Source organism: Mixophyes fleayi, chromosome 9 (genome assembly GCF_038048845.1).
Source record: "Mixophyes fleayi isolate aMixFle1 chromosome 9, aMixFle1.hap1, whole genome shotgun sequence".
Lineage (NCBI taxonomy): Eukaryota > Metazoa > Chordata > Amphibia > Anura > Limnodynastidae > Mixophyes > Mixophyes fleayi.
Genome location: NC_134410.1, coordinates 93,699,833 through 93,713,560, shown reverse-complemented (window position 1 = coordinate 93,713,560; position 13,728 = coordinate 93,699,833). Strand labels below are relative to the sequence as shown.

Genomic DNA, 13,728 nt, shown 5'->3' with positions numbered 1-13,728 from the left:
AAAACTGGGATGACAACCAATAATCAAGTTGCAACTTAAACCCACAAAATAAATCTCTGCAGGACAGCGGTCTGGTTTGGAGGTGATCCAGATGTTTCCAGAGTCAGGAAATATGGGGAAGATTCTCCCAGAGTATCTAAGCCATTGGACCACTGAGAAAGTGAAGAGTGGTGAGTTGAGTTGTTGATGACAAAGATATATGCATGCATGCATTTTCATTGTCATATTTTCTTTGTATTTATTTTTGCTTAGAGGGGGTTAATGTAATGTCAGACGCTGTGGTTAAGTCTGTCAGCTATCAAGATGGGAAACTTCGCATTTATCTGAAGGATGGACGTCAGGTAATGATAAACAGGTTTGAATATACTGTATCAAATGATTCATCAACTCTTCATTTTTTCTTTGGTATTAGTAATCATTGCATATTGTTTTCATGTTGGTGTAGGCAAGCAAGATTAGAAATTCTACTATCTGAGTTCAAGGGACATTCAGCACTTTAGGCTATATCTGATCAGATATGCTGTCTTCTACTGCTTAATCTCCCCTCTTCAAACCTCTCTTGAAGATTGCTTCATGCCTGTGATTGCCCTTACTGCAAGGCATCTATATATCACTTTTAATTAACTAGAGCTAAATAAATATTTGTGTCAGTCTTGACAATCAGAAGATTGCGAATGATGACTTGGCATAAATTTATTTTATGCCTTAACAAAATGGATTAATTTTGTGAGGGTGCATACTGACCTTTATCAGTGCAATACTGCTTCCTCCTCTGCAGACTGTCTTTTAAAAGATATAATTGCAGAAGTGGAAATTCCATATACGGCAAAACACATATGTAAGTGACAAGATAAAATTATCAGCTAGGGCAGTATTGTAAGAAAAATATTACTCAAAAAAAAGAAACTTACATTTGTTTTAAAACTACTTACACATGAAGTAAATGGCACAACTGTTAGTAATCTATATGCCAATTTCCATTCATCTTGTGCTCTGCAAGTTAAATAGTTTGCGTACAATAAATTCTACATGGCCTTAATTTTCTGCATAAATAAGTACATTTTTTTAAACATATTTTTATATATATTTATATGTATAAAAATTCAAAATTTTTGATACAATGTGAAAAGACCCTTGTCACACTTGTATTTAATATGTGCATGCTTAAAAGTGTCTATAATGCTATTACATTCGCTTTTCACATGCATTAAATAGGCAAATTTAATAATTTTAAAAGAATGTACAGAAGAGATGGTCCCTTCCAGGTGTACAGTAAAGATCATCGTTGTCATGCTAATAATTGTCTGCCCAATGCCAGGATCTCTCTGTAGTGTCCAAATGTTGAAACAAGGGTCATGCACACCATATCTTATTTTGAATGCAGTATTGGTGATTTTCTCCACCATCAATCGGAAACAAAAGCATACACTGTAAATAAAGATGCCCTTTTTGACCATATTGTTTTTTTGTGGCCTCCAGAACCAGAAGCATACTACAAGTGTTGCCTAATGGGGATCTGTAAATTGTAATTGTTAGCTTTTAGTGCCCTTCCCAGTACGACAAAGTACAATGCTGGTATTCTACATTGCAAGACTAAATTGCTTTGTTATTTTCAATAATTGAGTTGTGTTTTTTTTGTTTTTGTTCCTGATGTCTTTACTTGGCTCTTGTAATTAAAGAGTGCGAGGAGCTCACTTGTGACATTTAAGACCTTTAACCGATCATATATAGACTTCTATGCTATGCATGCTAGCTGTACCAGGTGGAAGCGATTATGTGCTGTGACGGGCATAGAGCTCTCAGAATTAAATATGAAGATGGTGAAATCAATAAAATTTAATTTGAAAACAAACTGGTGTAATTTTCAACAATGATGTTTTCTAGAAAAGTTTAAAACTGGTTATCATACATAGAGAATCAAAAACATGTATCTGTTTACTATTGGGAATATGTATGGGCAATACAAATGGAAATGGTGTCAGATCTAGTGTAAGAGTTTTAGCAATAATTTGTTTCTTTAATTACGCATAAGTTTGTGAAAGATGGTGAAAACCCCTGTGAGTCTTTTGAAAAGTGTTTATAGTAAATATCTCCTGATATCTGATATAAACAAACTCATGATGAAGATGGATAGGCATACAGCATAAGAATGCAACTGAAGCACAGGCAGAAATGTTAAAAAAAAAAATAAAAAAATACTGTATTGTTAAATAAAAACTGGAGAAACCGAGTAAGGGTAGTATCCTATAATCAATGTTGCCAACATATTTCAGATTTAACACCAACACAAAGTTACTCATTGTATTAAAGTATCTCTAAAATGAACAGACTTCTATTTGGAAATGGGCAGGCGAATATGGCAAAAATGGTATATATTAATCCAATGTCTGGCTGTCTGATGACAGTACGCACTTTCCTGTGAATGCATACTTCAGAGGCTGCTTAGCACCCACCCACGTGTCCTGCTCGCAGATCAAGACTTGCTTCTAACGCTATTGGCAAACAAGATGAAAGCTGAGATCTTTACTTGTAGAGTTTGATGGTACAACTCTATTCTTGACCATCAGACCCCCCCCCCTTCCCCCCCACATTTCTTATGCTGCTATTAATCTCTGGATCAGGGGCATGCATGTCCTTGGTGCCGATGCCAAAGGGCATCACTTTCATTCCCCTGGGGTCTGAGAGCATGGCCTTTGTTTTCACACAGTATTGTGTACTTTGCAGGAGTGTCTGCTGCAACATAATCAAAGCTGGCAGTAGAGGGTAGCTTAATAGATCTTTACATATGATTGTGGTTCAGGAGAGTTATGCTTAAATTAAGTGATTGAATCAAAGACATTTGCATAGTAGTCAAACTAAAGTATGAATGTAATTTTTGTTTTTCTTTTATACACTCATTGAAGTTATTTAGACTAGTAAGTGAATAATCTAGAAAATTCTTGTAAATAAAGTAACTGTTTTCCCAGAATGACATTTTATGTTGAGGTGGTAACCTAAGACATAATGTCTAGGTCAGTGTGTTTGCAGGTGTGCCTTCCATATTGTGTGTGTTATTAATTTGTCTGTGCACTATTATGTTGATTTTTATTTAAAATATTTTATTATGTTTATAATTAGTAAATTATTGTATAAGTATAATATCTGGTCTGTATATTTTGGGCATACATGTGTGTAAACTACTGTGATTTCATGTCAATTTTGTAAAATGTGATGTTGCAGTTTAAAAAATGTAATTTTTTATTCATGCTGTATTTGGTGTTTGTACTTGTATGCACCATTGCAAACAGAATAAGGTATATTGTAGTATTCTTTATATTTTGAGATCTCACATGTGTTCTGAATGTAAAGTAATACATTGTTGTATTTGGTGTAGGTGTAGCTCAGGGAGCAATTTGTGTTATTTAGGCTGTAGTCCCAGATTCTCACTTGTATCCTGATTCTCCTATTATAACCGCTCAGACTTCCTTAGCGTCTTAAAATAAGACTTTTGGTAAATTGGCTATTCTTTAATGGAGTTTCGCCACTCACCAGTAGTAAGCCTACGCAGTGTTTCACAGTTTTAATGTAATCACAGCCACGACCAGGCTCCTTACCAGCAGCTGGAAGTGCTCCCACTTTTGTAATCGGTAGTTTCTGCAGTACCACTTTGCTGGTTGCGCTTGCTGACTGCGGCGCTATGGTTAACACATTGCTGCCTCGCAGAGCTGGGGCAATGACTTTGATTCAGGCCAGGGCCCTATCTTTGTGGAATTTGTATGTTCTCCTGTTTTTAGTGTGTTTCCTCCCATGGTCTCAAAACACACTGGTAGGTTAATTATCTGTTGACAAAAATTTACCTCTATGTGTTAGGGAATTTAAACTGTAAGCTCTAATGTGGTGAAGACTGATGTGAATGATTAAATATGCTCTGTAGAGTGCTACATTTTATAGTGGTGCCACTATATAAATAATAAAATAAATATTTCCTGATCTACAGTACTGGCAGAGCACTAATTTGAGAACACTGAGCTCAAAACAGGACAGTTGGGTGGTGGATTAAAATGCTCAATCTGTTGGTAGCAGGAATATGGCAGTGCAGGGACAGGCACATTCACAGGAACAAGCAGAATCTTTATTTTTTATTTATTATGTGTTTAATAGCTCCATTTCCATTTAGCCCTTATAAGAGTTGTCCCAAGTGCATACACACATACCTCAAGAATGTAGTGATTTACATGGGCTATTAGCCCTTCTGTTTAAAATTTGACACACAGGTCTGTGCATTGGCAGATGCTCCCAATCCAGGATGACTTTCTCATCTGTTCATATTAAATAGGGGTGGGGGGTGTGTGCGCGCCTTCCTGTCAATGTGAATCCAGAAACCTGGGGTCTCCGCCTTTTCTTGGCAGCGTTGCCACTTAGTCTGGAATCTGGGAGATCTAATTTTTAGATCTCCCAGTGCCAGCTTTTCTAAAATGGCAAAAGTTCTTTTTCAAGAATGGGTTTACTGTATTCGTGCAGTCTTGCTAGTGTATGTGGCTTTAAAAATTTTAATTTACATTTGGTTCATGTGGCAATGGTCTTTGTTGATCAAAGGAAGGAATGACCTATGTGGAGAGGAAAAAGGGTTGTAAAAGCGTAGTGGATAGTTTAAGACGTGTGTGTATTTGCTCATGCAATGCTTTTGCAGATAAATGCAGATCTTTTTTTATAGTATAATAAAGGGAAATAGTTAAGATGTGAGAGGTTATGAGAATCCACTTTGTGGGTAGGAGTTTGGTGCATTATCAAGGGATTGTTTTAGCTCAGGGTAGCAATAAAAGATGACTTCTAGGTAAAAGTCTCTCTTCCACTCTGTGCTACTTAACTGTGAGTCGACTGGCCTGCATAGGCAGTGATGGGGGTTAGTACTAGAGTTCAAACTACGACTGCAAGGCGGTAGAAACAAATAGAGCCAACAGTGCTACCTTTTTTTTTTTAAAAGGTCTTGGGGAAGAAAAACTTGAGGCATTGTATTTGGGCAACTGGTACCATACACAGGACACACACACACACACACACACACACACACACACACACACACACACACACACACACACACACACACTTCAGTCCAATGGAGTACAAACAACTTGAGACAACAGGCTTCTGTGAGTGGCCCTATTAGAAATATAGCCTTTGGTCTAATAGAGCCAACACCACCATATGTTTGTCTTTTTAATCAACTCGCAGAGATATATTACCTTTTTTTGCTGATTTGTAGCTCTGGCAAGTTATTTTCTAATTGTGCATGTTGGACAGGTTCTAATCTACACCACTTTCATATTTGCTTATTTGGGAGTGAGCAAATAGTGTTCTACTTTATTGGGAGCTTACCAGTAGGCAGTGTCAAGATTTAGTTTGATGGGAGTTTTCTCTGTCAAAAGTTGCCTTGCTCATTAGACTAATCCCTATGATGACTGTAAATTGAAATGACAGAAGCTCTTTGTATAATACAATTCTGTCATGCAAAGCTGTTGACAACCTTGTACTGTAGATGTTTAGGTATCCAAACTGGGACATTAAAAGTCATTTACAAAAATGCAAGCATATGCCTGCCTCCTGATTTGTACAGATGTGCCCAATTGTCAATAGTGTGTATAAATTGTGTATAAGAATTTCTACATGCAAAAATGGGAAACTGTTTTGCAGTAAGAAATTACTTGAATGGTTTTAAAGGAGTGACAAAATGCACATTTAGGAGGATTTCCCAGAATACTATGCACTTAATATAAATGCATTCAAACCCACAAAAAGTGACGCGTCCCTGTGCTAAACTCTTCTTTTTTTTTTTTACTTACTCTAGGACCTTTTTAGGAATGTTTATTTTTCTTATTTTACTCTAACACTTGAATCTTGCTTATCAAGACCTCTTTGTCCAACAAAGTTAATTATACATACAACCCTCTTGGGAATATGGTTGCGACAAAAAACTAGATAAAAACTAAAACCATATTTATCTGGCTTAGCCAATGTCTAATTTTGTGGCTTCGCTACAAAGACTGCAGACACTGCAAAAATTGAAGTCGTTTTTTTTTCTTTTTTCTTTATTTTTAACGTCCTTAATTATATTTAAATAAGAGTCTGTTGAATATGATCGAAGTTAATAAACAACACTAAACAAAGAATAATTGTCCCTTTAAGATTAAAAATAAAAATCATGTGATAAACTAACCATATAGTGTATATGTTGAACTGGAATTGAAATTGAACATCTTAATAAAAACTACACCTGGACAAATCTTGAACTTTTAAAATCTGACGTCCTCTGCATAACTTTACATTATTTAAATAAAAACTTTATCCAACAGAGTGTTGCATCCTTACGGCTTTCATAGTAGTTAAATTACTTTCCAAAGCTATTACAGACCACAAGGATGCAACCAAGTAAAACCTTAGTTCTGTTATATCTAGGACTAGGTGTCAAGTCATTCTTCCATCTCAAACAATTCTTTTCATGAAACAGTATTTTTAACCCTTTCTGTTGACAGGTGGCACAGCAAGTTTTCTTAAGCAGAGTTCCCTATGGAATATGCAATACGAAGAACTTTGGTCACAGTGAATTATCTGTGGAAAAGGTTTCAGTCACATACAATCTTTAATCCTCCTCACTGCATTTGCAACACACGGAAATTTGGTCTGTCACTCCACTTTTCCTTAGTGAATGAAGAAGGCTTTGACAAGAGACACCAATACTTAACAAAGAACTCTGTAGGGTAGTTGCAACCCAAAAGAAATGGCCATTCAGTGTTTCGCCCTACAGGTTAATAATCTCTCTACATTTAAACATCTTAACAGTTGTTTGTTGTTTTAGCGCTTTTCTATGGTAGTTTATTAATTAAACAATATTTCTCTTTCATCCAGTCTGGGGGACACTGCTTACCATGGGTTGTGGAGGGAGCTTGGGGAGTTGGCACCTAACTAGTTAACTTTTAGTACTGCCGACAGACCCCTCCCCTCTACAATCCCCAGGCCTCTTCCTCTTCCTGTCAGTTTTTTTCAGGTGCCCATGGAGTTGGGCAGTGTCTTTAGTGCTTAGTGTAATTTTATTACTTTTATTTTATTCTTTTAATTTTTACTTCATTTTTTCCCAGTAGCAGGCTGGAGTGTGTTCTAATATAGAGGACACACTCACAGCACAGCAGCGCAGACGCTCCCCTGTCAGATGAGAGCCGCTGTCACTCCTGAGCCTCCCCGATAACCGGTGCTGCCATTGCAGGCATAGAGTGCCGGTTATCCTCTGGAGGTCTCCATTACTCTGCTACAGAAAATTAATTTTTATTTTTTAATCGCTGCAGAAGCAGCACTACTGAAGGGGGGGAGGTAACACATAGAGCTCCCCCTCCTTCCTGAGAGAGAGATGGTCTGTCCCAGTCTTCTAGCGCCAAGGAGAAGCCTGGGAACAGAGAACAGATCTGAGGGAGCAGGCACCAGGATACTGCTGTTGAACTTCTCCCCTGTTTGGCCTATGGCTAAGTATCTGATTTATTTAAACACATATGCTGTATTGCTGTGTACAAGAGGGCTAGTAGGAGTTATATTATAGTTCTCCTACCTGCTTAAATATTATTTTGTGTTCAAAATATTACAAGTACAACTTTTTATCTAGATTAGTTGATTCTTGTAGTTACACTTTCCTCTATACATATTATATCTCTCTCTCTCTACTCAGCTAAAAAATTTTCAATTTAAGTCTGTGTGTTTGGTGTGCCTTCCTTTATTCAGAAATGCCAGATAAGGGAAAGGGCCCTAAATCAATATTTTTTTTTACGTGTTCTAAATATCATGTAAAATTAACTTGTGGGCAGAAGGACCCGTTGGCGCTCTGTTTGTGAAGTAGGGGTCCCCCCTGCGCAAACCCAACAGGTCTCAGCCCCTCCATCGGAGGAACCGGCCTGGGTGGCCTCCCTGACACAGTCTGTTTCCTCCTTAGCACAGATTGTTTCTCAATCCAATAAATTATGGTCTAGTAGGGCAACTTTGGTGTCTAATAATCCAAATACACCATTGGGCCTCCCTGCTTCCTCTGGTTCCAGTGGAACGTCTATACCAGGACCTTCCTCATTACAGATGGACCAAGCCCCTGTTCCCACAGAGCCGCCATGGTCCGCAGCTTTTATAAAGGGTTGGATAAACTAGATCTGATAATACCCTTATGGTCCTTTCAGACTCTGAGGAGTTTTCAGAGGAAGAGGGGGATATTAATTCTGATCCTGACCAGGTTCTACCGTTGGGACAGGAAGAAAGCTCTAAAAGCCAATTTATTAACGATTTGGTTTTAACGGTAAGACAAGCGTTGGATCTCCCAGAACCGGAAGATCCGACTCCCAGAGACAGAAATCTTTTTAAGAAAGCTAAAAGAAGGGCTAGCCGTTTTTCCCCTTCTGTAGAACTTAGAGATATCGCAGAAGGAGCCTGGAAACAGCCGGAGAAAAGGTTCTCTGTTCCCAAAGGTTCTCTTCCCTGTATCCATTGCAGGAAGAGGATGTGGTTCGCTGGGAGAGCATTCCAAAAGTGGATATTCCTATAGCCCGATTGGCCAAGCACGCTTTACTCCCAGCCCCAGGTTCTGCATCCCTACAGGATGTCAATCACCGCAGAGTGGAATCCCAGCTAAAATCTATATTTGCGGCTGCGGGTTCTTCCTCTAGGCCCACATTTGCGTCAGCTTGGGTTGCTAGAGCCATGGAAGCATGGGCAGACCAGCTGGCAGAGGCATTACAGGACTCTGATTTACTTCTTCTGGCTTTGCATTTGAAGGAGGCATCGGGGTACCTGTATAAGGCGGCCCAGTATACAGTGGCTGTATCCTCTTCTATTCAGGCTGCATCTATCTCAGCAAGAAGAAGTTATGGCTGAAATCATGGGAAGTAGATGCGGAATCAAAAAAGTCTGTGGAAACCATTCCTTTTTCAGCGGCAGGTTTGTTCGGCCCGGAATTGGATACCCTGATCTCTCAGGCATCCGGGGGCAAAAGCACTTCCTTGCCAGTATCCCTAGCAGGAGCCGGAACCCTCGGGTCAGCTCTTTTTCGTCAGCCTTTTCGGGGGACCTCCTTTCCTAAAGGACAGTCCTTTAGAGACAGCCCAATTCTCGAGGCTTCTCTGCCAGGGGGAGATCCTCATTTGCAGCTAGGCGCTAGGCCTCCATGTCCCAGGAGAAGCCTGCGTCATGACGACCACTCTGTTCTGCAGGGGGCGCCAGTGGGGGGACGTCTGTCTTTGTTTCAGGAACAGTGGGCAGCGTCCTTCCAAGATTCTTGGATTCGGGGTATTATATCAGAGGGGCACAGGATAGACCTGTTGGGCCCCGCTCCACATCGTTTCTTCCAAACTCCGCTACCCCGAGATCCATCAAGAAGGCAGGCTATACAGCATTGAGTCGCCTCTCTTCCTTTTCAAAAGTTATCTGCAGGGTTCCAGATTACCAGAAAGGGCAGGGGTTTTATTCAAACTTGTTTCTGGTCAAGAAGCCGGACGGTTCCTTTCGCCCCATCCTAAATTTAAAGGGCCTCAATGTGCACGTAAAGGTGGACAAATTTCGTATGGAATTTCTGAGGTCGATGATAAACGGCTTTGAGAAGGATCAGTTTATGGCGTCCATAGACATAAAGGACGCATACCTCCATATTCCCATATGGATTCACCATCAGTCTCTTATAAAATTCTTGGTGGGATCCTTCCACTATCAGTTTCGGGCCCTCCCCTTCGGCCTCTCAACAGCGCCGAGGGTTTTCACGAAGGTCATGTCAGTTATGGCAGCATGTCTTCACCTTCAGAGAGTTCAGGTCGTGCCTTATTTGGACGATTTGCTCATCAAATCCTCCTCAGTAGATTGCTTACGTCATCACCTTGGTGGTACTCGAGGGCCACGGATGGCTGATCAATTTAAAGAAATCCCAGATGGTTCCGTGTCAACGCATGGTTTTCCTAGGCCTCATCATGGACACCAGCCAGCAAAAGGTTTTCCTGCCTGTCGAGAAGGTTGCTTCAATTCAGAGCATAACAACTCAGGTCTTGTCTTCCCCGAGCCCCTCTATGCACTTTTACATAGTTACATAGTTACATAGTTGATGAGGTTGAAAAAAGACACCAGTCCATCAAGTTCAACCTATTTTGGATCTCCTGCGATCCTGCACTTATATTTGTAATTAATCCAGAGTAGGCAACCGCCCATCTGTTTCAATTTTGAAAATCCCCCCCAGACTCAATATTGCAATCCAATTTTTACCCTATATCCACTACTATCCTTTATTTTAAATTAACGGTCGTATCCCTGGATACACCTTTCCGCTAAAAATTTGTCTAACCCTTTCTTAAACATATCTATTGAATCTGCCATCACAACCTTCCCTGGCAATGAATTCCATATCTTGACTGCCCTTACTGTAAAGAACCCCTTCCTTTGCTGGTTGTGAAATTTCCTCTCCTCTAACCTTAGGGGATGACCACGTGTCCTGTGTATGGTCCTTGGGGTAAAAAGTTCCCATGAAAGCTCTCTGTATTGACCCCTAATGTATTTGTACATAGTAATCATATCTCCCCTTAGACGCCTCTTCTCTAAAGTAAACATGCCTAAACTGGCTAACCTTTCCTCATAACTTAATGACTCCATACCCTTTATCAATTTTGTCGCCCTTCTCTGAACCCTTTCTAGTTCCAAATTATCTTTTTTATAGAGTGGTGCCCAGAACTGTACTGCATATTCAAGATGAGGTCTTACCAATGATTTATACAGTGGCAAAATTACACTGTCTTCCCTTGCATCTATGCCCCTTTTTATGCATGCCAATACTTTGTTTGCCCTTGCAGCTGCTGCTTGACATTGAGCACTATTGCTAAGTCTACTGTCTACGAGCACTCCCAAATCCTTTTCCATTATAGATTCTCCTAAATTAATTCCATTTAATTTATAGATTGCGTTCTTGTTTTTGATCCCTGAATGCATAACCTTACATTTATCTGTGTTAAACCTCATATTCCATTTAGCCGCCCAATCCTCCAGTTTATTTAAGTCTCTCTGTAGAGAAGCTACATCTTGCTCTGATTTTATTACCTTACAGAGTTTAGTGTCATCTGCAAAAATAGAAACTTTACTCTCTAAACCATCACCAAGGTCATTAATAAATATATTAAAAAGGAGTGGCCCCAGCACGGAACCTTGAGGTACTCCACTTAAGACCTTTGACCAATTAGAAAATGTTCCATTTATCACAACTCTCTGTTCCCTATTCTCTAACCAGTTTTCGATCCAAGTACAAATTTTGATTTCTAGACCCAGTTCCCTTATTTTGTAAACCAACCTCTTGTGTGGCACTGTATCAAAGGCCTTTGCAAAATCTAAGTAGACCACATCTACTGTCCTGCCCTGGTCTAAGTTCCCACTAACTTCCTCGTAGAAACTAATTAGATTAGTTTGACATGACCTATCCCTCACAAATCCATGTTGATTCCCACTAATAATTTTATTGCGTACCAAGTAATCCTGAATACTGTCCCTTAAAATACCTTCCAGTAGTTTCCCCACTATTGATGTCAGGCTTACAGGTCTATAATTCTCTGGTTGTGATCTCGTCCCCTTTTTAAACAACGGCACCACATCTGCTATTCGCCAATCCCTTGGTACTGAGCCTGATGAGATTGAATCTCTGAAAATTAAGAATAGCGGTCTAGCTATTTCCGAGTTTAATTCCATAAGGACCCTTGGGTGTATGCCATCTGGACTTGTGCATGCAGTTGCTGGGAAAGATGGTGGCCTCCTTCAAGACCATCCCCTTTGGTCCATTCTCGTTGTTTCCAGTGGGATCTGTTGACAAAATGGTCAGGATCCCACCTTCGCTTAGATCTCCAGAGGATCTCTCTATCCCCGAGGACGAGACAATCACTCCAGTGGTGGCTGATTCGGGATCACATGACGGTGGGCAGGTCCTTCGCCCCATGGTCATGGATCATAGCCACGACAGACGCCAGCCTAAAAGGTTGGGGGCGGTGATCCTACATCTCCGGCTCCAGGGCTTTTGGTCGGTTCAGGAGTCGACCCTTCAATAAAGGTGCTGGAATTGAAGGCTATTCTTTTAGCCCTTCGGGGGGCCCAGTCCCTCCTCCAGGACCACCCCGTCAGTCCAACAATGCCATGGCTGTGGCATATGTCAACAGACAGGGAGGAACCAGGAGTGTAGCTGCAATGAAGATTGCAACTCAAATCTTGATTTGGGCAGAACTATATGTTCCAGCAATATCGGCAGTATTCATTCCAGGAATAAGAAATTGGAAGGCCGACTACTTAAGTCGAAATCAGATGATGCCAGGAGAGTGGTCACTCCATCCAGAAGTGTTCCAGTCTCTGGCTCAGAGGTGGGGGTCCCCCGGATATAGATCTCATGGCCTCCAGACACAACAGAAAGGTTCACACATTTCGCGCAAGGGACCCCTTAGCGGTGGCAGTGGACGTAATGACGATGTCATGGGACTTCAGGTTGGGATACCTGTTCCCTCCGATTTCCATGCTTCCTCATGTGCTCAGACTAGTAAAACAAGGAGGTCTGCCAGTAATTCTGATAGTTCCCTCATTGCCGCGCCGAGTCTGGTACGCGGACATACCCTCTATAGCAGAGGGACCGGGGTTTTGTCTTCCATCTCGAGTCGACCTCCTTCTGCAGGGTCCCTTCCGTTACCAGAATTGCCTCAGATCAGTTAACGGCATGGCTGTTGAAGCCAGCCTCTGGAGGGCTAGAGGTTGTTTCCTCCAGTGTGGCGAACACTATGATGCGAGCCATAAAGCCAGTCTCAGCTCGCATCTATCACCGGATTTGGAAAACCTATATCAGATTGTGTGAAAATAGGACATGACATGTCACACGTCCTCTTTTGTCTCCCTAGTTTATTGGCTTTTCTTCAGATGGCCTGGAAGCAGGGCTTCGTTTAGGTTCCCTAAAAGTTCAGGTATCGGCACTTTCAGTCTTTTTTCACCTGAAATTAGCGGATTTGCCAGATATTAGGACTTTCCTCCAGGGAGTCTTGCATATTCAGCCTCCCTATGTTCCGCCTACAGCACCGTGGGATCTCAATCTGGTGCTGGATATGCTTAAAGGGCCTCCCTTTGAGCTTTACTTGTGGCAGATTTGAAATGGTTGACCTGGAACGTCCTCTTTCTTTTGGCTATTGCATCTGCACGTAGGCTTTCAGAATTAGGAGCTATGTCTTGTCGGGAACCATATCTGGTTTTCCACGTGGACAGAGCGGTGTTAAGAACCATCCCTTCTTTCGTTCCTAAAGTAGTTTCCGTTTTCCATCTGAACCAAGAAATGGTAGTTCCGGTCTTCTCATCTACTTCCCATTCGGATCAACAGTCTATGGAAAAGTTAGATGTGGTTAGGGCTCTCCGCATTTATGTCAAAAGAACTTCTCAGATTAGACGTACTGATTCTCTGTTTGTTTGTTAGTTCTTTATGATGCTAATAAGAGAGGCTGGCCAGCCTCAAAACACTCCATTGCAAGATGGATTACGGCTACTATTAGGCAAGCTTACATAAGGCTAACCGTCCGGTGCCAGAGAGACCTGGTCCTCTATCTACACCTTTTACAAAATGTTACCAGTTTAATGTATTTGCATCCGTGGATGCAAATTTCGCTCGTAATGCTTTGCGAGCGGGATTTTCAGAGTAGTCCCACCCTTAGGGGGCTGCTTTAGAACGTCCCCATGGTAAGCAGT

At 41.0% G+C, this 13,728-nt stretch overlaps 1 protein-coding gene across 1 annotated transcript in view; it reads left to right on the top strand.

The window, feature by feature from the left end:
* AIFM1 (apoptosis inducing factor mitochondria associated 1) overlaps positions 1–13,728 on the top strand; it is a 57,034-nt gene that overhangs the window by 28,502 nt on the left and 14,804 nt on the right. The window contains exons 12-13 of the mRNA XM_075184686.1: positions 63–170; positions 253–341. Coding sequence (XP_075040787.1) covers positions 63–170; positions 253–341 — 197 coding nt within the window. The remainder of the gene's footprint in view (positions 1–62; positions 171–252; positions 342–13,728) is intronic.